The sequence below is a fragment of the Nannobrachium achirus genome (assembly GCF_963921795.1).
Source record: "Nannobrachium achirus genome assembly, chromosome: 7".
Classification (NCBI taxonomy): Eukaryota; Metazoa; Chordata; class Actinopteri; order Myctophiformes; family Myctophidae; genus Nannobrachium; species Nannobrachium achirus.
Window position 1 is genome coordinate 37748431 of NC_137816.1, and position 27143 is coordinate 37775573.

At 42.0% G+C, this 27143-nt stretch overlaps 1 protein-coding gene across 1 annotated transcript in view; it reads right to left on the bottom strand.

Annotated features, from left to right (window-relative positions):
* syt7b (synaptotagmin VIIb) overlaps nt 1–27143 on the bottom strand; it is a gene marked incomplete at both ends in the record, with an annotated part of 148066 nt that overhangs the window by 70974 nt on the left and 49949 nt on the right. Inside the window, one exon of the mRNA XM_080730007.1 lies at nt 415–518. Within this exon, the coding sequence (XP_080586133.1) occupies nt 415–518 (104 nt within the window). The remainder of the gene's footprint in view (nt 1–414; nt 519–27143) is intronic.

Consider the following 27143-nt stretch of genomic DNA (forward strand, 5'->3'; position numbering starts at 1 on the left):
AGACAGGGGCGAAAACATACTCTCCTGGCGGAGATAATGATAGTACTATTTTCTGTTGTTTTTGCTAAATTGGACGATAATATCAGGAGGTCGATAATATCGGACATCCCTGAGATTAATAATTATCATTATTATTACATATTGGAAAAAGAAGAAATGTGATCATCGTGAAATTAAGGTGTCCCCAAAAGTTAATTAATTAAAAAGAAAAGAAAATGGCAGAACGGTTGTGCATCAACCATCACCTGTGTTGCTCTGTCCTCAGTTTCTCTACTGTCCTAAATAGAGCAAAAGCTATCCACCAAAAATACTATTAATCTACAACACACACAATTGTGGTAAAATCGTTGAGATAAGGACTAAGATATATCAGCTTTGTTTTATTGTCACAAGCAGCCAAGCAGGGTAACTTACCAATTTCCGTTGACACCAGGTGCAGACACCACACAGAGCCACGAGCCAAATGGCACATACTGTGAAGGCAACAGACACCAGGAATACACTGAAAGACACTGAGCCTGAGAGAGAGAGAGAGAGAGAGAGAGAGAGAGAGAGAGAGAGAGAGAGAGAGAGAGAGAGAGAGATTACAACAGTATTCAATAATAAATAATACAAATACATATTAAATATAATAAAATAAGATAACCCAAGCCCAAGGTTAATACATAGGTTGAAAAGGACTAAAACATTGTAAAACTAAATATCCTGAACTGTCACCGCGATCCACCTGGCTGCTGGTAACCAGCATGACAAACATGGATGAAAACCTGCACCACTAAACAAGGTTGCTGTGGATGGTTTGAGGAGACACTGGAGATCATCTTGGCAAAAAGGAATCAAAAACACAAGGCGGAAAATAAACATTTTGGCTGACAGATTATTGGTTGCATACCAACAAGGGTGACACCCGCCAGCAGCACCTGGTGTAATCATTGTGAGGTTTTGTTTGACAGTCAGTTCCTTGCACTGACAGTAATGTTAAAGTATTTATTACTGTACATTAAAGCATTGCTATTTTCTCATTATCTTTGTGAATATAATAAGGCTATGGGCATGTGATAAACATTGCCCTCTGTATCCAACCTCGAGCCCAGCAGCATTAGCCAATGAGAGGAATTATGGGTTTGTAATGTGCTCAGGCAGGCAGACCAATTTATCACAGAACAAGGGAAAAACATTTTACAAATTGTGTACTGTACTGTATGTGCACATTCCCTTCATGTATCAAGGCTCTGTACAGGAATGCAAGAGACTTATAAAAGAACAAGACCAGGCCTGGAATTTCACCATTTTGGCAAGGCCACTTTGCCTTGTCGTTGTAATTTGTTTGAGGGCATAAAGGCCAAATGTCAGGGCAAATATAAAAATGCATATTTTACGTTCACAGAAATAATAACTTGAATTTAAAGGTTAAGGATGTATACATGTTAATGCATAGTATAACTATGGTGTACCTGTATGGCTGAATGCCAAAGTCTCTTGAATCTTGCCAATACATTTTGTACATAAACAATAAACTGCCATGTCCTCTATTATTCTCTTCAATACACTCTGTCTTGTTGTTGTCTTGTCCTTCTGTCTGCACAATTAATTTGTTCCAAGTACAGTACCTTCTCAAAATCCCCTCCACCTGTCCCTCCTTTCCCCCTTTCTTCCCTGTCTGTACATTTTAATGACTTGTACGTTTATCAGGGCCAATGAACAGGAGTGGATTAGTAAAGACATCCTAATCCTTCTCCTTCACCCACTTCTTCTCACATCTTTTCATGAGCCTGTGCGCAGGTGTGTTGCACCAAATTCTGGGCCCTGGGTGCAAATATTCACTGCGGGCCCCCCATGAATGTTCTTCATAGGGGAGGGGGTTTAACCCATTTAGACTGGGAATGCATTATTGTGTGCTTTAACTATTGAAAAATAGCAGATATACAAGCTCACAGCGTGGCATCGAGTGCAGATCTGCTATTTTTTAAACATCTTGAAAATTTGTGAAAGTCTTTGAATATTTCAAATCCATTTTTTTTAAAACCTATGTTTCTATGTCAGTGGCGCTCAAACTTTTTCATGTGATGGACCCCCAAAATGATATGTATTTGGCCACGGACCTCCATCTCAAAATATTTAGTTCCAGGGACCCCGCAGAAGCAAAATTTGAGTTAAAGATTTTTACTTAAAAAATACATATATTCAAAGATTTGCACACATTTTCAAGACTTTTCAAAAATAGCAGATATACAAGCTCACAGCGCTGCACTCGTTGCCTCGCTGTTAGCTTGTATATCTGCTATTTTTCAATAGCTAAAGTAATTAAGGCCCCTCCACCTTGGGCCCTAGTAACTCTGTGACGCCCCTGGCCTTCCCTTTCCTTACCCGTATAAACCTGCTAACTGACCCCCTGTACAGCTCCTTACCGGTATAAACCTGCTAACTGACCCCCTGTACAGCTCCTGACCTTACCGGTATAAACCTGCTAACTGACCCCCTGTACAACAATGATTTTCTCACATGTGTATAATAGTCATATAATATAATGATAATAACAATAATCGTTGATGTTATTATGATAATAATTATGATAAGCTGCAATGAACCATGCTTTAACCATTTCATCCCTAGTGTCTCTATTCTGGGTCAAACATTCTGCCCGATCTACAAGCTAAGATTGTAGATTGGATATTTTCAGTGAATACATTTTTAGTGTAGGCTCAAAACAGGAGAGAGCAGTGGTTCTCAACCTGTGGGTCAGGGCCCCCAGGGGAGTCCCCACATGATATACAGTTCAAAGATGACTATTTTGGGGGTTGTGAAGCACTGCCCTATAGGCACTCTGGTCAACAAAGTATGGTTTAAGTGTTATTTTAAGAGGTGACTCTGTGTGTCCCTCAGAACAATCCTCATTTGGAACTCAGGAGAGGAGATGAGCAGTGATAATGATCGCTGCTCATCACTGCTGCACTCAAAAAGCCATTCAAGCTCAGGTGATCGTGGTGCTGATATTCATATTAGATGTTCGTCAGCCACATCCACGCTTATCTGGCATCACTGAGCCGGATGGCTCTTGTCTTACATATCTTTTTCCTGTTACGACAGTGTCACAGTCAATTTTATTTTTGTTAGCTAGAGAGAGAGATGTCCTTTTGAGAATACGCTCGTCGCTCGGGGGGGTATCGGTATTGATGGAATTAAAATGAACCTTCTGAGGCACAGGCGGTGGTGTAAAGTAACTAAGTACATTTACTTAAGTTCTGTACTTAAGTACAATTTGGAGGTATTTGTACTTTACTTGAGTATTTCCAGTTTTCAGTACTTTTACTTCACTCCACTACATCTCGGATCCAAATATTGTACTTTTACTCCACTACATGTATTTGAAAACTTTAGTTACTAGTTACTTTGCAGATATAAATTATAATATTATAAAACATACATAAACCACTTAAGCCCTATTTTATACCGTGGCTATTTGAAAATAGCAGATCTACAAGCTCACAACGCGTCGCATCGCGACGCGTTGTGAGCTTATAGATCTGCAAATTTCAAACATTTTGTACTTTTACTTTTGGTACTTTAAGTACATTTTGATGCCAATACTTTCATACTTTTACTCAAATACATTTTGAATTCTGGACTTTTACTTGTACGGAGTATTATTTTCTACATTGCTGTATTGATACTTTTACTTAAGTATAAAATGTGAGTACTTTTTACAACACTGCAGCAGACCACTCACTCATTAGATATTAGTAGAACAGCAGAGCGCTTTCCCCTCACTCTGAGAGGTTGCTTCACAGGGCAATTAACAGTGCCAGGCAGTCTGGATTGCTTGTCCAACCTCAAATTAAACCCATCTTTTTATGTCTCCAGCAGGACCCATCATTTCATGTCTGATAGGCGAGGGATGGGATCCATTCCTTTAAACACTTTCAAGCTGCCGTTTTCAATTGGAATTTCCCTCTGACAGACTACCCTTGACTTCATCAATAATTTCAATATCTGCCAAACTCTCGCTTTCTCTCTGTCTCTCTTCTCTTGCTCGTTTCTCGTGTGTCATACATAATTCTTCTGTTAGTTTAAACACGAGAAAAGAGCAATAGGTATGCTAACAGGCTGAGGGCTTAAAGATGCAGTGCCCCCCCCCCCAAAAAGAATTATTATGATTATACTAGGAGGAAGACTTTTTTCCAAAAAAGTGTACAGAAAGAGTTAAACTTGTGTTTTTATGTGGCCACACCCACCAGTTCATTAGGTATGCCTGGTTATCATGGTGGGTGGTGACCCAGCTGAAGTTAGCCACACCCACAGTGTTGGGTGAATGGTAAAAGGGGAGGGGATGAATATATGATGTCATTTTATCTGTGTTTTTGGATCGGCACTTTTGACCCACAAGGTGTCAGCCTCCAGGAAGAAAACACAAATACAAAGGGAATACATAATTGCTTATAACAACCACACCAGGGGGTCTGAATGAAGTACTGTCAACCTCCTAGACACATGAAAACCAGAAAAAGTACAAAACTATGGCACCGCCTCTTTAAAGCTGTCATCATACACTCTTGATTGTTATGAGGATAGATTACAAGAACAAATCTTTACAGTACAATAAATTGCAATCAAGATTTAGCAGCCATTACTCACCATCGTTTTTTTGCATCATCCATTATCTACTCTTTAATTGTTATTCTCATCTCCTTCCTTACAATGTATCTATCAATACACCATTATTTTCAATCTTTGGGTAATTACATAATTTAATACAGAGTTGATTAAAACTACTCATCTGAAAAATAGCTTCCATAAAACTCCCCCTCCTCTCTCTCTCTCTCTCTCTCTCTCTCTCTCTCTCTCTCTCTCCCTCTCTCTCACTCTCTCTCTCTCTCTCTGCATCTAACTAGCCTGGTAAACCAGACTCCTCTCACTACAGTATGGTCTCAGTCTACTGAGATTGTCGCACCAGTATCTTTGATGTTGGGCAGACCTCTTATCTCCATATGTATATATTTGTAAATGAACACCCTACTATATCACATTACAGCGTCACACAAAAGTAACAGATCACAAGCTTGTAGCTTGTGAATACCTTTGATTTTCGAATCCTGAAAAGTAACGGTTTTGGACATACACATACAGTGTGAGGTTTGCACCCGACAGAGACGTTATGTGATTATGATATTACCCCACACTGATGCTGTTATATGTGACAGCGGGGCCCACGCATTCAAAAGCTAATTACAGTAGTAGGTGAAGATGAAGAGTAATACTCACAGTACAAGATCTGATACACAGTGCAATCTCCTTGGGGAGCTGGAATTACAGTAAGTCTGAAAAAAGGCCCGCCCATACTTGGACAGAAACCGCCCTTTTTGGTTAAAAGGTCAGTTTCGACTACAAAATGCCGTCACTCGCAACCTCTGAAAAGCATTAGGCCGAATGAGAGTTCGGAGATTTGACATCGGAAATCGCAACTCGCTGAACATTTTGGAGATACTGTGGACAGGCCTTTATTGTTGTTTTTATGGACAGCTCACCCGCTCTGATATCTGTCCTTACTGTCTGTTGAACCGGACCTTTCTGACGAAAAGGTCGGTGGCCGGAGAGAGTACAGACAGGCCTTAATTATGTGTGTTCTAAGTGTCATGTGTTCTATGAGAAACCCATCAAGCCTAATTGCTTATATCTGCATAGCCCCGTGGCACCTACCGCCGGGGCTTTTCCGAATTTAATGAGACTAAATAAGCGATTCAAACCGTTTTCCCAACGCCGTAGTGCATGTTTTATGTACCGTGGGATGGAAAATCATAGTCTGGGAGCGTGGAACTACCTTTACTTTTTGGATACAATTTCGGGAAAAGTTTTTTCTACCTCACCGTGGAGGCATTCTACCCCAGCCCGGGGATACCTCATCTCGGACCACAACAGTATGCAGCAGAGGGTGAGGTTCTATATGGGGCTAATATCTGCAGATGTATTTGTGATTTATAATTTGATTCTGCTTTTTGGAGGAGGTATGACAATGTTGTGCCCTAGAAGTTATATACTGTACATGTCAGTTAAAGAAGGTGTTTACAGTTCTTGTGTTGAGGTAACATGGACGTGAAAGACCGCAAACTGCTCCCCCCGAGTGCTCATCATTCATAACCATCTGGGCAGCCATCAGCTGGGTGAAACAGAAAACTGAATTCTGCTGGACTAATAAAGTTAAACAATATATTTATTTAACCCTTTCAGTGCCCAGAATCACCACTAGAGGGCGCCCAATGGCCATAGAATCCACCATAGACATACGCTGTATATGCACAAGCCGTGCGCAGCCATGACGCGCCTGAACACTTTCCTTTGTGCATGAACAGGAACAGGAGGAAGTTAGCTTGAAGTTAGCTATTGGCTACCAAGCATTTTAGAAGCCCTATTTTCGGCGATTTAGCCGTGATTAAACCTTGCACACCTCATGGATATGCATGGAACAGAGAAAATGAGCTCTAAATATCCTGGATTGCATTGGAGTGGATGGGAAATATCGGCGGCGCGACGCTCTTGCGGGCCGTGTAAACAGATGACGGCCGGCGGCCCGGCTCGAAAATTTAGCCTGGTGCTTCGGTAAGGCCTCTGGATGTTTTTTTTTATTTTTTTATAAAAAGCCGAACTAGTTCGGGATTGGCACCCCGAACGTTAATAAGGTCCAAACTATCCCGAACTAGTTCGGGATAGGCACAATAAGAGTTAAGTTAGAGGATCCAGTGGAAAGTGGTTACAGGTGGTGTAGTGTGAAGTAGGACAGGCGTGGAAAAGCGATCACAGCATGAGAGTGTGGAAAATGTGTTGCTTCCACACTTCATCTTGACAATACTTTATTAAGAAATGTAAAACTGAGATTGCAATTAAGTTGACAGCGGAAGTTACAATGTTCTATTTCAAGGGTCTAACACGGGGCAGATGCAATTCTAACTGAATTCTATTGCTGTTGGAAATGGAGATGTGCCCTTTCGTTTTTTCTCACCAAATCAGTCGATCGATCAATCAGTCAATGAATCAATCAATCAATCAATCAATCAATCAATCAATCAATCGTGTTAGCTAACATGTAAGTCGTTTTGAATTTCAAAAGTTTCATTCCACATAATACGTCTTCTGGATAAAAAAAAAAGTTAAATGGTTGTTTATGGTAAAACTCTCACATCAATTCAATCGACAACTATATAACTGTGACAGAATAGCAGCAAGGGAAATATGTCTTGTGACCTACCCACTCTATTTATCTGGCCATTTGTCAAATTACTGTAATTAGTTACACCTGTTGAAGTGAGATTCTAGTATGTTCTCTCTCTCCCTCTCTCCCTCTCCCTCTCTCCCTCTCTCTCTCCCTCTCTCTCTCTCTCTCTCTCTCCCTCTCTCCCTCTCTCTCTCTCTCTCTCTCTCTCTCTCTCTCTCTTCCCGATCCCGATGTTATTCCTTCAAACTTCCTTCCTCTGGTGGCCCCGGTCGCTCCGTCAAACATCTCCTCCCTCTTCCCTCCCTGCGCTCTTGCACCTGCTGTGCTTATCTGCATGTTGAGCTCACTCAGCCCCCAGTGTTGGCACCGAGGCTGACACAGTGCAAGTGCCATTAGTCACAGGAGACCTGCAGAGAAGCAGCTCAGATTGATACAGCATGTAGAGTCGCCATCGAGAGAGGTGACTGACCACTGATTGGCTGGGCAGATACGGCAGGGCTCCAGAATGGCGGTGACCCATGGGCAGCAGGGACGTGCTGGGCCCCTGATTCAGCCTAGGAAAAAGAGTTGGAGAGGCCCTCTTTTTCTTTTTTTCTTTTTTAATATTTCGTCGTTGTCGGCTGGAAACCTTATATGTCCAAAACCATTTGTTTTGTATTTATCATTTTAAAAATGATTTAAACTAGTGAAAACAGCCGATCTACAAGCACACAACGCCTCGCACTGCGAGGCGTTGTGTGCTTGTAGATCTGCTGTTTTCACTACTTTTGTGCAACAGCCTTGTATGACGAAGCAGGGCTTTGCTTTGCGAAAAAATGTATACATTTGAAACTTGGAGATACGAGGTTTCTGCCCGACAGTGACGATTTTCTTTGTTAGCCGCACAGCCCCCAAAATGGAACGGCCGGGAATGAACCGGCCGTTCGGGAGTTGTCCCGCTTTTCCCAATGGCCAGCACGTCCCTGCCCATGGGAGCAAGGCAGACATCCATTTAGACAGGAAATCAAAGAATGCGGTGAAGAGGCGATGTCAGTGTATCAATGCTTATCATTATCCTATGAATCATAACGACCATACTCCCATTCTAGGCCCTAATTATTCAACTCAAAGTTGATAATGGATTGACATTCTAGGAAGCCCCATGTTATTGTTTTAGTTATAATCAGTGCAATACTCAACAATGCTTTATAACAATAGTCATAACACATTATAAAGCATTTTATGATTTAAAAGGTCAAGTATCATAATGCTTCATAATTGTCTCCTCCAGGCCGAAATGAAGGCATGCATGGCCGAGGGGCCCGAGACTATGTTTTGCACCCTGTCCGTTCGGCCGTCAGCAATTTTCTTTTTCTTCTTTTTTTCTATTTTTATGGTACTCTGATTGGTTGTAAGTTTGAATCTTTTTGTAACCACCTCTTGGAGAAAAAAAGAACACTGACACCAACCAGGGCCCAGTATGCAAATGTATTGTAGTGTAGGGCGGGTGTATCAGCTTCATGGGCGTCACAAGGGGGGGGGGGAGTAGGACTGAGTTACTAGGGCCCAAGGTGGAGGGGCCTTAATTATTATTTATACTTTAGCTATTGAAAAATAGCAAACTTTTGTAACTCAAATTTTGATTCTGGGGGGGTGGGGGGTGGGGGGGGGGGGGGGGTGCCTGGAACTAAATATTTTGAGATGGGGGTCCGTGGCCAAATACACATCATTTTGGGGGTCCTTCACATGAAAAGGTTTGAGCACCACTGACAAATGTTCAAGATTTTTCAAAAATAGCAGATCTACAAGCTCGCAGCATGCCGCGCTGTGAGCTTGTAAATCTGCTATTTTTCAATAGTTAAAGCACAAAATAACGCGTAATAATGCGCTCCCAGTCTAAATTGGTTAAACTCCCTCCCCCTATGAAGAACATTCATGGGGAGCCCGCAGTGAATCCTTACCCAGGTCCCAGAATTTGGGGCGACACCAATGATCACCTTGCAACTCTGATGGGTTGTAGGTCTGTTTGAATCTTTTTGTAACCACTAAACCACCCCTCGGAGAAAAAAAAAAGAACACTGAGAAGAACCAGACTAATATCCACACAGTAATATTGTCTGGCTATGTAAGGCTAGTGCGACACACCGGGGCACAACTATAAATCGGGTTTGACACTGACAGTAGGTAGGCAGGCAGGTAGATGGATCAGCTGTGAGTAGTCCAACAGTAAAAACACTGTATGCTCACTCTTAAAGTAAAGGCCTTGTAAGCATTCACTTGTTCCATACTTTACATGCCCAGGTGTCTCTGCACTGTCTGACAGTTGAGATGTCACCCATACAGTTTCAACAAGCTGCTGAATGTTTTTCTTGTGTCACTAAAATGATAACCACAATTCTGTAATCGCAAAATGCTGTTTACTATTTGCTCAAACGTTGTCAAATTCAAATAATCTAAACATTTTCCAAAGAGAAATATGGCATTATCACAAAGGACAGATTATAGTGTAATAGAACAAGTATGGGCCTAAACTGTAAGACATTTCCCATTACGGTTGACAACACTGTAACATGCTGGGTGTGTAAGCAAAGAGGGAGCTCTTGGACAATTTATAAAAGCACAGTGCACTGAGGATGTGGTCTATTGTGTCAACACAGAAACTGAAGAGGCTGTTCTCGCCATGTGCAAAGATCAAACAATAAATAATACAAGTATAATGTACAATCTATCACGCTAGAGTACATCCTAGCTCTGGTCCATAATGTATTTTCCTCATTGAATGGGTACACAATCTCTACAGTACACTTCAGTAAAAAATAAACAATATAGTTTTGCTACTCACTAAAACAAAGACGGTCTGTGATTGTTGAAAGCATATTCTCTCTAGTGGGAAGACTCACAGAACCCAACCTTTTGTGTAAAATCCACCTTCTGACCAGAAAATAAACTAGAAGAAGTGCTCTTCCGAGCACAGGTCTCCACCAGCCACGCGTCCTGGACTCCTGGTGGTGCTATAATAGGCCAATGTAAAAAGGGTGGCATGTGTTCTTCACCAATCTTAGACCTTTCATGGCGCCATCATGAGGCTGATTTGAACATTTTGTAGTGTAATTTCTTCCTTGGCCTTTTGCGAATGTGCGTGCACAATTTCATTACAATTGCACGCTGTGTTTGATTTGAGGCATTTTGTTCGAAACGGATCAATCCTACAAAGTTTGGAGGCCAATCTTAGCCAATCAGGATTGAATATTTAATACGGGACAGATCCGTCTTGATCATATGACTGTAGAGATACTGTGTACTGATTTGTGTTAATTTTGGGTAAAATCTGAAGGAGTAATATCCAAAAATGTGTCTTACATAAGTTGGCCTCCTGGTGGCGCTATAAAAGGCTGATGTGAAAAATACAAGGAAAGGGTTTTTCCTTGGACTATAGGGAGTGCGCTTACAAAGTTTGAAACTGATCGGTGGAGTTATAGGTAAAACCACGAATAGTTATAGTGCCACCATGAGGCTGATTTAGTGGCATTTCTTCCTCGGCCTAGTGGGAACGTGTGTGCGTGATTTCATGTTAATTGCACTCTGCGTTTGTGATTTGAGGCATTTTGTCCAAAACGGACCAATCTTACAAACTTTGAAAGCCAATCTCAGCCAATCAGGATGGAAAATGGACAATCAGACAGATCCATGTCGATCACATGACTGTAGAGATACTGTCTACCGATTTGCGTGATATTTGGACAAAATCTGTAGGAGTACTGGCCAAAAGGTAGTTTTGCACACATTGGCCTCCTGATGGCGCTAGAACAGGCCCATGTGAAAAATGTGGGGCAGAGGTTCTGAATTGGCATCCAGGGAGTGCGCCTACAAAGTTTGAAACTGATCGGTGTAGTTATAGGTAAAACCACGAATCGGCCTGTTATAGCACCACCATGAGGCTGATTTCAAAAATTTGAAGTGGCATTTCTTCCTCGGCCTAGTGCGAACGTGTGTGCGTGATTTCATGTTAGTTGCACTCTGCGTTTGTGATTTTAGGCATTTTGTCCAAAATGGACGGACGTACGCACGGACGGACGGACAGGGGCGAAAACATACTCTCCCCCTGCCTTCGGCTGCAGCGACCGGGCCAACAGCTCCGGAGATTAGCTGTACACAAACTCGGAGGACGGACGGACGCACGCACGCACGGACGGACGGACGGACAGAGGCGAAAACATACTCTCCCCCTGCCTTCGGCTGGTGGAGACAAATATATCGGGGCGCCCGCTGGCCTGCCTGGTCCAGGCGCAGCATGCCACTTGGGCGTTGCCGCGTGGGCATGGATGCCGGTTCGATTCCTGATCCGGACGACCTTTGCCACATGTCACTCCCCCCGTTTCCTGTCAGCCTGCTGTCCTATCCAATAAAGGCAAAAGCCCCAAAAAACAAATCTTTTATATCCTAATAGACCAGATGAAGAAACCTCTTTTTCACTTACAGTAATTACACCACATACAGATATGGTCAACAGCATTTGCATATTTTACGCAAAAGGTGGAGTATTCCCATCGCAGAGAAGAGGCTTTCAACACCATAAAACCATCTTTGTTTCAGTTATAGCAAAAGTATACAGTACATGTACCGTACATTGGCATAGTGTCCATAGCCTAGTCATAGTGCATATGCTTTGGACCAGAGCTGAGTACATCCCAGTATTACAGTAATAGTCCATGCGCAAATGAGCCAGAGTCAAGCAGGCGTCATTCATCCAAGAATAGAACAGAATGTATGGGGGCTTGGTTGTGGTGGAGCTTGGTGGCTACTGGCACAAATGTTTAACCCGTTTAGCCCATGATTATACAAGGTCCCCTCCTTTTTTCGCTCCATTCTAAATATGTTCTCGGAAAATAGCCAGTCTGCAATGTCACAACACGTCATGTTACAGCACGTTGTGAGCCCCAGAATAGGGATGCTACTTGAACGCTAGCTAGGGTTCAAGTAGTGGTTATCAGGGCAAGATCGTGTGTGTGTGAGTATGTGTGTGTGTGTGTGTGTGTGTGTGTGTGTGTGTGCGTGCGTGCGTGCGTGCGTGCGTGCGTGCGTGCGTGCGTGCGTGCGTGCGTGCGTGCGTGCGTGCGTGCGTGCGTGCGCACTCGCGTGTGTTCTTGCATGGATTGTGATCTGTTGCTTGTAAAGAGAGGATCCAGAGGTTTATTATGAGTGACAAGGTGGCCTCTGGCTGAATAGACTGAGCAGTCAGAGTCATTATAGAGCAGAATCACAAGAGAGCAACCATATACAGTACTATAGTAACTCAAACATTTAGCCAGCACAAATAACAATCAATGCTACAGTAGGATGCAAACTTGCGTTTTTCAAACCCAACTAAAATGGGCTAATGGACAATAAAATAAATTAACCATACTGTATTTCACAAAATTTGGTTAAGCCACAGCAAACCAAAAGACCACCTGTTCCACTGCCCCACTCAACTGAGGTCATTACTTTAAAACAGAATTTAAAAATGGTAAGACCTAAACCTCAAACCTCACATCACCTTACCTACTGTAGGCCTCAACTCAACTGTGATATGACACACTAGGAACATAATACATTATAATAATGCTATGGTCCAGGCACCAGACAGCAAGTCGCGGGTTCGAGTCCCAATCCTGATGACCTTTGCTGCGTGTCACCCCCCAATCCCCCCCCCCCCCCCCATCTCTCTCCCCATTTACCTACTGTATACCTATCAATAGAAGGCATGAAAAGTAAAATACAGAAAAAAAAGAAACATGATAATGAAAGAGATATTAAATAGAAAAAACAGCAGGTGCTCACTGTAGATATAAAAAAGGTCACAATAGTGTCAATGGCGCTCACGGATCAAATGGGATAACTGCCAACACTTTCCACCTCGGAAGGTCTTCATCAGGGTGTAAAAAAGGATTAATTGAAAAGGGTTTCAATGCATCCAATGGCAACAAAAGGAGTTACTATTGTATATTAATAAATCAGTGACATGTGTTTTTGAGAACATCATTAAAGATGCAGATGGAAGATATGTTTTGATATGTGGGCACTGGGCAGTGGGTACTCAAAGTTGGGGCCTGGAGTCCCCAACACAAGTTTATTTGACAATAGCCGATGTACAAGCCCACGACGTCTCGCGATGCGGCACATTGTCAAGTTGTACATTGGCTAAGACAATTTGACAATTATGAGAATGTTTCCACAAATCTTCTCTTCTGTGGGTCCCTTGCACAAAACCTTTTCAAATTTTGTGGTCTTTCACTAGCCTAGTTCCAGACCCTGAATCGCTAGCCACGCCCCTTTAATTTTATTGTTTTGAATAATGAAGTGAAACGAAATGTCAATTCAGGCTGAGTGTCAGGCTAGTCTTTCACATGACAATGTTTTAGAACAACTAGAAGATACTGTTACTGATAAGTATTTAATGATTTTCTTTAAACCATGGAAAATGTTATCGTCAGCAGAGGGAGAAGGATGATAACAGGTGGCCACTTTAATGTACAAAATAGACAGACTGGCTCCCCTGAGGCTATGGCTGAGATTCTAAAAAACATAACCGGGAGTGATTGATTCATGGCAAGACAAAAACCTTAAAATACGTGATTCCACATGATTCTACTTGAACCCACATGACAGTTATTCAAGGATTGATTTCTTAATTGTTGTATACTTTTTAGTACCACGATTAGTACCTCTTTCACACCACTCTACCCAGGTCATTGTTGTGGAAAACCTGGCACAAGTGGGCGGTGTGGAGTGGTGTGGTGTTGGGCCATGTGTCAGTGGAAAAGGGGCTTAAGTGACCATGTATGCTCCCGTTACACTTACTCTAGATATAGGAAGGGAGACAAAAGTGGAGAGAGACAGAGAGACAAGGATAGAGAGATAGGGAGAGGAGCGAGAGTGAGGTAGAGAGAAGGGGCGTCTGACCACCATTCCTCCATTATGTTTATGTTAATATTGGGGTCTCCCCTGCGAGGCGTTGTGTGCTTGTAGATCGGCTGTTTTCACTACTTTTGTGCGATGGCCTTGTATGATGAAGCAGGGCTTTACTTTGCGAAAACATTTACAAATTTGAAACTTGGAGATACGAGGTTTCTGCCTGACCGTGACGATATTGAAGAATCAGTGGTATTCCTTTTTATATCAGGTGAGTTCAGGGCTTGTAAATAAGACATGCAGAGAAAGAGTGACGGTTTTGATGTGAGATGATGAACAGAATGGAAAGCCAGTTTACACACAGCCCTTGGACACTCCAAATATTACATTTTGCCATTTCTTTTTATTTATAATAATAACAAATAAATAAATCTGATGTTTTCGAGGGATTGCTGCAGAGGGTGTCTTGGGAGCTGCCAATCATTCCTAAGAACAGATGGAGCCCAGGGCAGGCAGACAGCTTTTCACAATGGGGTGTCCAACTGGGAGGTATACATCATCATTTACCAAAAATGTGGTTTCCATTCTCATTGTGATCACATACAGTACAGTATCTGTACCTGTACAATGTAAATGTATTTCACCCATGTCATTTGAGTTACAGCCATCTGGCCAGTGATGTACTGTATATCGGACCATGCAGTTACCCATATACGGAGACCCCTGGTACCCATATACAGTATGGAGATCCATGTACTGTATATGGAGATATGTGGCGAGAGCCCAAACATGCTTACTCAGTTATTCGTTATGTGAAAGTCCTATGACGTCTATGACATCTGACATCATACATACAATCCCTTTTATGCCCATACATGGAGATCCCTGCTAAACGACATCACTGTGATGCAAACGCTGGCAAACCCATAGACTGTATAAAAGCGTGCATGTCCAGTCGGACGGAGACATGATGTGCCATGTTGCATACTAAACTGCGACCTTTGGTCTCAATAACAGTATATCGTCCTCCCTAACCAATAGTGGTTGTGTTGATCAGTGATGCTATCTTGAATCAAAATGCTAATTCTAATGCACTGAATGCCACTGATAGGATCAGTCTTCCATCTCCGCTCTTCCGCTGTCTGTCCTGTTCATATCTAATCTGTCAGTTTGTCTTTATCACTCCTTCTGTTTGGTCTGTGTCCCTCTGTCTCTCTCAGGAACAAACACTTGCATAATATTATTGTCTCTGCCAGGCCCAATTAGGGATGGGACGATATGAACATTTCATATCACGATTATTGTGACCAAAGAAATCGCGATTTACGATATTATCGCGATAATCAAAATATCCCCAACGTCCATTAGGATGAGGCGGAACGTTTGCCAAAAAATAGCTGATCTACAAGATCTACAACGCGTCGCGTAAGAGATTTGGTAGAGAGTGAAAAAAGACTGTATCAAGTACGTATATTATAAGTAAGTTTTACCAATAGAGGGTTTAGGATATGCAGCTCGGCAAATAAAAGGTGAATTGATCCCAGTGCATGACGGAGGATAATTTCACGATAAATTAAATCTCCACGATACGATTATCTTGAGTGTTTTTTTATCACGATAAACGATAATATTGCATATCGTCCCATCCCTAGGCCCAATAAGGCATGGCCGAGACTATGTTTTGCACCCTGTCTGTCCGTCCGCGTGTCCGTGTGTGTGTGTGTGTGTATGTGTCCGTCTGTCTTATACTGTCTTAATGTATTGTTCTTTCTATGATTATGCTGGTATGTATTTTTGGGGGATTGAGAGTATTTGTTGTGGGGAGGGGGAGGTATGTTGGAGTGTATATGTAAGGGTTTTGTTGTTGCCTCTCTAAAAAAAAGAAATTATTAAAACATTGTAAAAAACTAAAAAACACCTCATCTCCAGGGCCATTGGCTTGATCCCTGGATGCCAGAACAGAACCTCGATCTGCCCCGAATGTTTCACATGGGCCTGTTATAGCGCCATCAGGAGGCCAATTTTTGACCCAAAAAATGTTGACAGCACTCCTACAATTTCTTCCACATATCACGCAAATCAGTACACATTATGCTACTATAGTCCAGTGATCAAGATAGATCTGTCGGCCCACAATAACCTACCGGTACCTGACCTGGCGGAGACCTGTGCACGGCGCTTTTTCTAGTGTGTGTACACAAACGCAAGCAAAAACACATGCGAACGCATGCGCACACTCACACACGATGCAGGGTTACATATTACCAGTTCACATACATACTATACTGTATGTACATACAATTTATTATGCACATAGTTGGCTGCACAGTGTCAAATGCATTGGTAGTTGTTGTCTAGCAACAAGTCAAAATGAAAGTGAGCCAACACTGAATGTGCTACCAGGACAAACATGACCTAAATTTATCCGAATCCTGAATCAGTGCACATACTGTAAGAAGAAGAAAAGAAGAAAGAAAGAAAGAAAGAGTGTGGATGCGCACATCTGTGTCAAACAACAACAAAGCAACAGAGCAACTGAACTTTGGTCCTTGTTATTGCTGATCCCTTTTACTGTCCCTATGGTAGCATAGCAACAACTGCACTGCTTATGCTACGTTGTGCCCTGAAGCAGTGTGACTGGCATTTTCAAACCATCCAGTCTGTCTGTGGTCTTAATCACATTTAACACAGCGGGAAAGTAGGGTAAGTAACACTGCTTTCCCAGCCCATTAATTCAGAGACCTTGTGGGAAAATATTAAGCTTTGAATGGTTTGATTTTGAAAGAATGACACCCTCCCTGTCCAATAGGAGGATTAAAAAATATAATAAATGCCCAAATGCCATCAGGCATTTCAACTAGGGATGGGACGATACACATATTATCGTTTATCGTGATAAAAAACACTCGCGATAATCGTATCGTAGAGATTTCATTTATCGTGATATCGTCCTCCGTCATGCACTGGGATCAATTCACCTTTTATTTGCCGAGCTGCATATCCAGTACCACGTTGTGAGCTTGTAGATCTGCTATTTTTTGGCAAATGTTCCTCCCCAGGATAATGGATTTTGATTATCGCGATAATATCGTAAATCGCGATTTCTTTTGTCACAATAATCGTGGTATGAAATGTTCATATCGTCCCATCCCTAATTTCAACATGGAAAGGTAATATTTATGTGAAGGATGTGATCATCCATTTTCACAGTAATGGGGAACACTAACACATACTTTTTGATGTGACATGATGTGAATCCTGCCACACCTTGGACACATGCTGGGCCTAATAAACCCAGGGCTGGGGGTAATCATCCAGTTCATGTGGCTGTACTGTAACTCTGTCCAGTGTTGTCGTCACTTTAGTGTCCCCATGTGGGCATTTTATGACTTCATTATTCCTCAGAACAGTGTTAACCTGTCCTAGTACAGTGTTATGATGGATGACAAGGGGACGCCGTTAAACGTGACCCCAAAATGGACTCACCTCCTTTGTCCCCTCTGTTTAGGTTCAGAGATTAGAGAGTCTCTTGAGGTCTGACTGGCTGGCTTTGACAAATCTCTGTATATGTTGGTTTGATCCCTCTGGTTTGCTCTCTCTCTCTCTCTCTCTCTCTCTCTCTCTCTCTCTCTCTCTCTCTCTCTCTCTCTCTCTCTCTCTCTCTCTCTCACAGCACACTCCATTTCATCAGCGGAGTATGCTGTCGTAGAGTGTCAACTTTACTGCCATCCACTATGGATGGCAATGTTGTCAGACAGTTGGTCAGGCCAAACAAGGTATTGTAAACTACTGTCTGGATTTCCATGGAATTCACTGTGCACCTTCATGCTGAGTATATGAACCCTTGTCAGGGAATGACCATCTCGCATGTCGAGCCAAAAGTCTTACTGTGCCGAATGTAGCAGTATGTGACACACACATGGAAATCAATTTCTAGTCCAGTGGTTCTCAACCTTTTCAGACCGCGACCCCCAAAATAATCATATTTTGACTGGGGACGTCCCCACCCTAACGAGCACTAAGAGTTGAGGCATTACATTTTGTATAACACAGTTCTATTGTGAATTTTCACAATTTCTGCCTCTGATATTTGACAATTTGGCCAATGTTTAATTTGTCATTTTAGAAGTGTACAGATACGTACTGTATGGTGGTTTGTTTACTCTTGAGTGAGAAAAAAAGAAAAAAATTGCCATTAAGTTAATCTTCTGGGGACCCCCAAAATAATCTGGGGTCCCGACCCACAGGTTGAGAACCACTGTTCTAGTCTATGGTGAGAAGTGACTCTGCTGTGGCAGGAGGCGGTGCCAGCAAAAAGAAGTGCCCAGACAATGTTAAAGTAAGTTAGTTAATGACAGACATATTAATGGCAAACAATATGATGTCCCTCTTCCCCTTTATTTGGGAAACACTGGATGGGGCGCACAAACAGAAAATAAAATGCACTATAGAATTCTGTAAAAACCAGTGTTCTGGTGGTGTGTTGTCCCTTTTCATTAGGCCTATCTTTTTAGTGTGTTAGCAGTAGCACCCGCTGTGCCAGTATCACTGCTGCGTGTCAAACTAGCGAAACCATCAACTACAATGCCGATAAACATCAACGTTACCACCCTCAAACTAGAGGCATTGTCTTGTTGTCTCTTTGATTATCTTTGTGTCAATCCATGACTCTGTTTACTTGCCTTGAGTCGTATATGAGCGATGATATTCTCTGTGCAACTATGGTGATGACAGATGTACATGATAGACAATGTGAGACAGGCAGTGTCAGGACAATAGACAGAGAAATAGAAACAGGGAAGGGGAAGAAAAGATCAAACTGCCTAAGGACATGCCAGTCATCAGAAGAAAGTCTACTGTCTGCTTGACAGAGAGGTCATGGAAAGTGAGTGTGGCCATCCAGTGCTTAGGTTTATGCCCGTTAAAGTGATTCTTTCTGCATTTTTATGCTTTATTATAGATAGGAGAGTAGGGAACCAAGGGCAGGAACATCAACCTCAACTTCAGCTTTCAACTTGATTTGTCCCTGGAGGGCAATTGGTTTTGCAGCAAGACATACCGGCGCACTTAAAAGCCTTTAATTTTCTCAAAAAACTACAGTGCGCCTTATAGTCCAGTGCGCCTTATATATGGATCATTCATTGACATTGACGTTCCCTTTAGCACAGCTCCATCTGTTGGATGCATAACGCAACGATAGCGTCTATTATGTGCGCCTTATAGTCCAGTGCGCCTTATATATGAAAACAGTTTGAAAATAGACCATTCATTGACAGTGCGCCTTATAGTCAGGTGCGCCTTATAGTCCAGAAAATACTGTAGATACAAGCAGGCACGTGCACACATAGACTTGAGCCCCTGCCCTTTTATCCGTCTGTAAAAAAGTGCCCTCTCCAGACCACTAATGCAGTTTTTACTAAAGAAATGGACATGCCATACCCGAAGGCAGCATTCAAGAGAATTGCCTTGTCCAAACTCTCCTGAACTTGCAGCAGCTTATGTGGAAAGAATTGCCCTCTCAGGGTAGAAATAAGGCATCGAAAATAGCCGACCTCCAAGCTCACAACCCGTCGCAGCGCAACGCGTTGTGAACTTGGAGGTCTGCTATTTTCGATATTTTCACCAAAAGGCGGCCCTTTTCGAAATGTCAGGCCCTGCCTCTCTAACATTCTCTGCACGGCCCTGGATACAAGTAAAGTACAAAAAGCCTACATATGGTACATTTGGGGGGAGGGGGTTAGTGGGGGTGCATTGAATATAGCAGACTCAGGGAATAAGAAACACAAAGCTGCAGAGTGTGGAGAGACATGCGAGACAAGACAGGAGCCTGATTGGATCTCAGGACCTCATGCTCACAAGGAATACATGGTCTGTGCACTTACTGGCTGAGCCACTAGACAGACACCCCCATCTTATACCCTTTATTGCCACATCATTCAACAACGTCCCCCCACCTAGCCATTAGGTGGTAGTTTAACAGACGGTTCTAATTAGCAACAGCACTGCTTCTCAAGGTCAGAGTCACGAGCATAAAGAGTTATACAGCATTTTTTGCAGAATGATATTGATAGGTGCAAAACTTCAATCCATTTAGATTTAGTAGACATTTAAGATTTTGTGCCAATTACCAATTTTGCCTAATCTGATTAAAATACACTACACTACTGTGTAAGACATTTTTACTTCATGTATTAGGTTCCAAATAATATATAATGGACCTCCCAGACATTGACCCCAACTATTTAGCATTTAGTCTAGTAATTGTATCAAGACGAATCATACACGAAATATTGTCCTTTTTTTATGAATCAGACAAAATAATATAGATTTCACAAGGACATTTCTGTTGCAGGTTCAGTGGTTGGATAATGACACAATGCAACATTTCAACATGGTGGAAAACTAAACTAAAAGCTGTGGGCAGAGCGGCAACAAATTCCAAACAGACTAGAGGTTGGAAAGAAGAGTCAAAGAAGCTATTCCCAAGCGAAGCAGTAAATCAATACATGTGGGATGTGTAAGAATCTTGGAATCAATTCATTATTGGTGCAACATGCTGCCTGTACCTCAAAACAAGACCTTGACAAAGTGAAAACTCAATACAAAGCAATACCTATGTACATGCAGGTTGTCCAGCTGTGTCAAAGCAATACCTGCACATGTCCTCTATACCGGGGGTTTTCAATTTTTTTTGACTCAGGGCACCCCTGTAAATAACTTTTTCATCCACGGCACCCCTGAATTACACTGTTAATTTTTAGAATCTTACATCCTATTGGAGAAATATCCGTTTCCATCAGAACTGACTGAAAATAACGTTATACTTGACGTTTAACCACTTGAACCCCAGCATGCCTACTATTCTGGGGGGAAGGTTCACCAAAAATAGCCGATCTATAAGCTCACAACGCTTGTAGATCTGCTATTTTTGGTGAAGAGAGGTGTCGTAGATGGAAAAAGAACTCATTAAGTACAGTGCAAATCAGGTGTGTTTTACTAAGCATAGTGAAGTGATATTGATGTAGTGATATTGATGAATTCCAAATATTATCAAATTATCTTGCGGCACCCCTGGACTCGCATCACGGCACCCCAGGGTGCCCCGTCACCCACTTTGAAAACCCCTGCTCTAGTCTAACACTTGACATTATCACAATATCAGAAAGAGATCTCTAGGTATCAAATTGGCCCATGTTACATAAGGGACAGAACTCAGGAAAGTAAATAATATAATATCAACTAGAGTAGAAGTTATAGCAGGAAAGGAAGGCCTTGCAGGGAACAGGAAAGGTAAACAAATATAGACCAACACAGTTCCACCAGGCTTTTCACTTTGTAAATCTCAATGTGCCATGGGTTGATACAGCAGGTAGAGGTAGAGCTTAGATATATTGAGCCAAGGTTGAACAGCAAGGCTGGAAGTCCGAGGCATCGCCTTGCTGATGTTATCTGTCAGCAGTTTAGTTAGGGAGTTAGGGATTTATGGTTAGGGGTTTAGGGATTTATGGTTAGGGAGTAAGGGATTTATGGCTAGGGTTTATACCAGGACATAAAGTCTGCTTTAGAAAAAGCAGGAAAAAAGTACAACTGCCTCTGGCTGGAAAGGAATTGCATCAAATATGGATATCTGCCTCATAGACAGATTTGTCTCATTTGGGACCAAATATGGACATGCGTTCAATTCAGTTACATTTTATTACAGTGCCAAATCACAACAAGTTGTCGCAAGACACATTACATAATACTGTAGATGCACGTGTCGTGCATGAATGTGGCTGGACAAATACATTCCCATATAGGCCTATGGACATCAGCCCAACAATAACATCAGCCCAAATCAGCGCTGTTAGGCATGTTAAGGGGGTAATACCGAAAGGACACATGATAGCAATAAATCTGGCAAAGTTGGGGCAAGCTGATAACTGTATATTATATGATTTCATAGTTTTTACTCTATTGCTTGCTGAGATTGTCATTGTTTTGCAGTAGTTTCTGCCATGACAGCGGAGCATTCCTCCAGGGCAATTTCCCCTGCACTTGTTTCCTCCCCACCAGGCTTCCCTCCCCCAAACGTTCCAATTGTGTTCACATAGATGCTTGACAAAAATGGATGTCCCACAGTCGATTAAAACCCAGACCTCCGTGGTGGTGGGCAGGGACCGATGTGCCACCTGAGCACCTCCCTGCACTTTCTAAAAGGAAGGTTTATGTGTAAGCATGTAGCCTACTGTACTTTATAGAAAATAAAGTATACAGTAGTTAAATTATCTGATAATTATGGTTCAATGTGAAACAGTTTTAGATTATTATTTTGGGATAGTTAAGACTGAAGGACCTCAACTGCCAGTGTATATTTTTAGAAACCAATAAATGTTGGATGTCCAGGTGTATTTTTCAGTTTGTCAACTTGTCAACTCACTCCTTCCTGCTCATTCTCCTGTTCCCTAACCGTCGTTGTTTTCCTACCAATCATCTTAATCAGAAACTAACCTTACCATGGATGGAGGTCACGTGGCGCTTCATGGCAGATGGCTGCTTAGATTGAGAGTTCCTGGCATCACTGTGTATTTTACTTTACTTAAAGGACAACTTTAGTTTTTTACAACAAGGGTTCATATTTTAGATTGCAATTAAAGAATATAAAAGATGAGTGTTAACATTATTTCATTTACTTCTTTCGATTGTTTTAGAGATTCTTATTTCGTGGTTGGGGGCATGCGTACAAGTGGCTAAATATGTCATTTTACACAGAATAAGCCCATTCCTAAGATACAACGCAACCTTTCATGGTTGGATGTGACTTATGGGGGCTAGAAGTGTTACTGTAAATAGCAATAAAGAAACTGCTGGCTTATTGTGTCTAAAAAGACATATTTAGCCACTTGTACGCATGCCCCCATGCGTACGCATGCCCCACATTTTAGCATGGTAAACGCGATAAAACAATAGAACAAAGCAAATGAAAACATTTTAACACTCACTTTTTCTTTTCTCTAATTACAATCTAAAATATGAACCCTTGTTGTAAAAAAACAAAGTTGTCCTTTAACCTGCAGGTTACCTGTTGGCAGCTACATTATTGCTGACATAATGTACAGTTGTACATGCTACTCTGTCATTTAAAAATGATAGTCACTGAGACAGACGAGCAAGACTAAAAGCAGCAAACACGCTAGCGAAAAAGTGAATGACAAAGATGACAATAGAAAAAGGAGAAGCCCTTGGGCTTACTTCAGCACACTTTCACTAAGCCAATGATGTGGTTAAAATGTATTTAGAGCATATCACCATAAAAATAGCAGATATACAAGCCCACAGCGCGGCACCGAGTGCCACGTTGCAAGCTTGTAGATCTGCTATTTTTTTTTTGTTTCTGGGGGGTCCCTGGAACTAAATATTTTGAGATGGGGGTCTGTACGTGGCCAAATACATATCATTTTGGGGGTCCTCTTTCACATGCAAAGGTTAGAGCACCACTGACAGAAACATAGGTTATCCAAAAAAACTATTTTTCAAAAATAGCAGATCTACAAGCTTGCAGCGCGTCACTCTGTGCCACGCTGTGAGCTTGTATATCTGCTTCTATGAAGAACATTCATGGGAGGCCCGCAATGAATCCTTGTACCCAGGGCCCAGAATTTGATGCGACACCCCTGGTGGCCAGGAGGTTAAATTCAGGAATTACATGGCCAGGAATTAAAATCATAGCCATCAACAATAAGCAAGTTTACAAAAAAGGCCAGAAAACTATTTCCTTTTAAAAGGAATACTTATTTTGAAATTGGCCTCTAGAAGTAGAAAAGTGTGCGCCTATGCACGCAGATCTCCGCCTGGCCGGGTTGGTTATCCAGGGCACGCAAATTTTGGAAGTCAATCATAGCCAATCGGAATCCAATATGAAAAGACTGAAAGACAATTCTTGATTGATAATCTGGCCATAATCTGAGTAGTAGCAAAAGTGGCATCATGAAATCATACAATCGAAAGGTGATTGTATGACCTACGATCCAAAACGTGGAGTTACTTGTTATACTGTAGCACCACTATTTGAAATAAATGGGGTTAGCAGTTCTTTCTTGGCCTAGTGGGAATGAGCATGCAAAATGTTACGTTAGATGCTGCGACTGGATTTTCACACATACTGTACTGTATTGATCACAAGACTAGAGAGATAATGTGTACCAATTTGCATGAGTTTTGGACAAAAACGTAATCTACAGTAGAGATAAATATACCAGTAAGACTCCCTAATCGGGAGATAAGCGACCGTAGGTCACATGTATACACAAAGAGGGCTGTAACTGCCATTGGTTCCTAGTTGTGTGGGCAATGTGTAGACATACTGTGTACCGATGTGCGTGATTTTAGGGCAAAATCTGTAGGAGCAGTGTCCAAAAATGTGTTTTGCAAGAATCGGCCTCATGGTGGCGCTAGAAGAGGGCCATGTGAGAAATGAGGGGTGGGGTCTCCGCGTTGCCTTGCGGGACGAATAGGTACCGGCCCCGGCTCTCCCGGACGCTCCTAGCCCGAGTTACGGCATTTTATGTGAGCTGCAGTGGAGGGGGTCCTCCACTGGGGGTGCCACCACTTTGGCATCCGTTCTGGAGCACCAGGAGTCGGTGGTCCCCGGGAATTCCCCGTGAGCAGCCCCGTTGGGGTGGTCATTTGGTCATTTTTGCACATTTGGTCATTTTTTACATCTGGGGGTCCCCCAGGGACCTGGGGGTCCCTGGAGCTCCGGGGGTCCTTGGAGGTTGTAGTTTGGCAGGCAAGGAGTGTGTGTGCAAAATTTGGCATGGATCGGGGCAACGGTTGCGGAGATATGAGCAGGGCAATAGTGTGACGTGTGAGGTGTGACAGACAGACTGACGGACTCACTCACAGTTTGTGCAGGTTTTGATAGTAAGTGCGACCTACGGTCGCAATCAAGTCATCCCCTTTATAAATCCCCTTTATAAGGAAGTGGGTACTCTCTTTGGAGTGTTCAGTAGATCATTTAATGTTCTCATTAAGATAATTATGGAAATCCATCAAATCTACTGTGAAGAAGAAAGATATATAAAATAAACTACAATACATTTTAATGTAGTGACTAAAGCAATTAATTAAAGTCCCAAATAGAGGCAAGCATATTCAGGAGCAAAGCTGGCCCCCATACTGGTCCCTTATTGCCTGAACAATATCTGTTTTAGAACAGGAACACCTTGTCATTAAGAACACCAGAACGGTAGAACGGTCTCTGTTTGGTATTCCTAAACGTAACCTCTGTAAACTATGCCTAAGCCGTTAAAGATGGTGTGCCATGATTTTTGCAACCCTAAAACATGATGATCAGTTATTATGATTATACTAGGAGGAAGATTTGTTTCCAAAAAAGTTCACAGAAAGTGTTCAAAGTATATGTTTTTATGTGGCCACACCCACCAGTTCATTAAGTATGAACTGGCACCACCTCTGGCACCACCTCTTATTCCTAACCTTAACCTCAGTAAAACAGTGCCAAAACCTAACCCTATTCCTAATCGTAACCTCAGTAAAACTATGGCTAACCCTAAAGTTATTTCTAACATTATCTTTGGTAAAACAAATACAAGAATACAAGAACCGCCCCAGTGAGTGGTCTGCGTGAGGTTGGCGAAAAAAATGAGGCCGAGCGTGTTTAAGGCGAGCATTCTGGTGCACCCGCACTCAGCAAGTTCTACTATAAGGCCAGTATGAAACATGCAGTAATATAAAATGTATTACAATCAAATGGTTGAAACCGGACCCACCAACATACAACATGTGGGTGGTTAAAGTATGGGAAATGTATCAAGTGGAACAAATTACTTACGCCCTAAAACTTCAATCGGATTTGTTCATTAAAAGATGGAATCCGGCTATACCAATTTTGATGCACTAAACCACTCTTGTTCCCCCACATCTACATAGGCATATTGACTTTTTTATCCTGACCCAGGCCTTCCGGTACCTTCCCACATAGCCTCTCTTTCCCCTGTCACATTTACATATAATACCCACTGTTCTACTGTATTGTTTATTGTTAACCTTCCTGACTGTATATACTGTAAGGAGATGTGCGTTTCTCGACCTTGTTTTTTTGCTTTTTCTGTCTTTGTCCAAATAGCCTCTATTTTATTTTTCTATATGTGGTAAACAGCTGAAAAAAGGAAAAGGAGACAAAAAGCTGTTGTGAAAATATGTTTTGATATATTTGTACAAGTTACCTAAACTGAAATAAAATGTTAAACGTTAAAAGTAAAAAAATAAATAAAAAATAAAACATGCAGTAATCCTGGTCTCTATACTGGCTGATGGAGGGGGAAGGAACTGGTTGGAATAACGTGTTCCTTCCACGAGCAACGTCCAACCGGGGAAGACTCCCCCCTGTCAGGTGAAAAGAAGCAACTTGGCTTACCACTTACATCAAACAGCAAGAAGCATGTGCTATCCATGCAGAAATAATACACACCTTATAGGCAAGGCTCCTGGTAAGCTACTTATGGCTTTAGGGCCAAATTAGTACTTTGGTTTGGTCCTGTACTTTGCTTGACATGTACTGTACAGTATGTGGTTTCTCTTGAAAGGGTTGTGCTATATTCCTTGTCCAACACTCTCTCAAGCTGTAATTACTCTCATCTGAGGAAGGCTAAGAACCTACAGTAGAGACTCCTGAAAGACACAATGCCCTCTGTCTGTACAGAATGGATCCAGATCGTGTTGGGTAGGAGTCAGCCCACGCAGAGTCTTTACTTTTACCCTACTTTATTCAGTTTATTCAACAGGGCCAATGTAAAATGTTTACATTTCAGCTAAATACATTAGTCTCATACTGCATTGTACGAGATATAGTGTAGCTCAGGGGTCTTCAACCTTTTCATAGATTCCATGTACTGTAGTTGTAGTTGTAGTTTGATAGCATCAGTGTATTTTGGATTCATGTCAATTTGTGTTTTCAGATATTTAACCACTTGAACCATCAATACTTAATAAACTTGACCTTTCACTCTGTACTTAGTCTGCTCTTTTTCCCCTCTACACCAAACCCCCTTTCATTCAAAACTTTTTT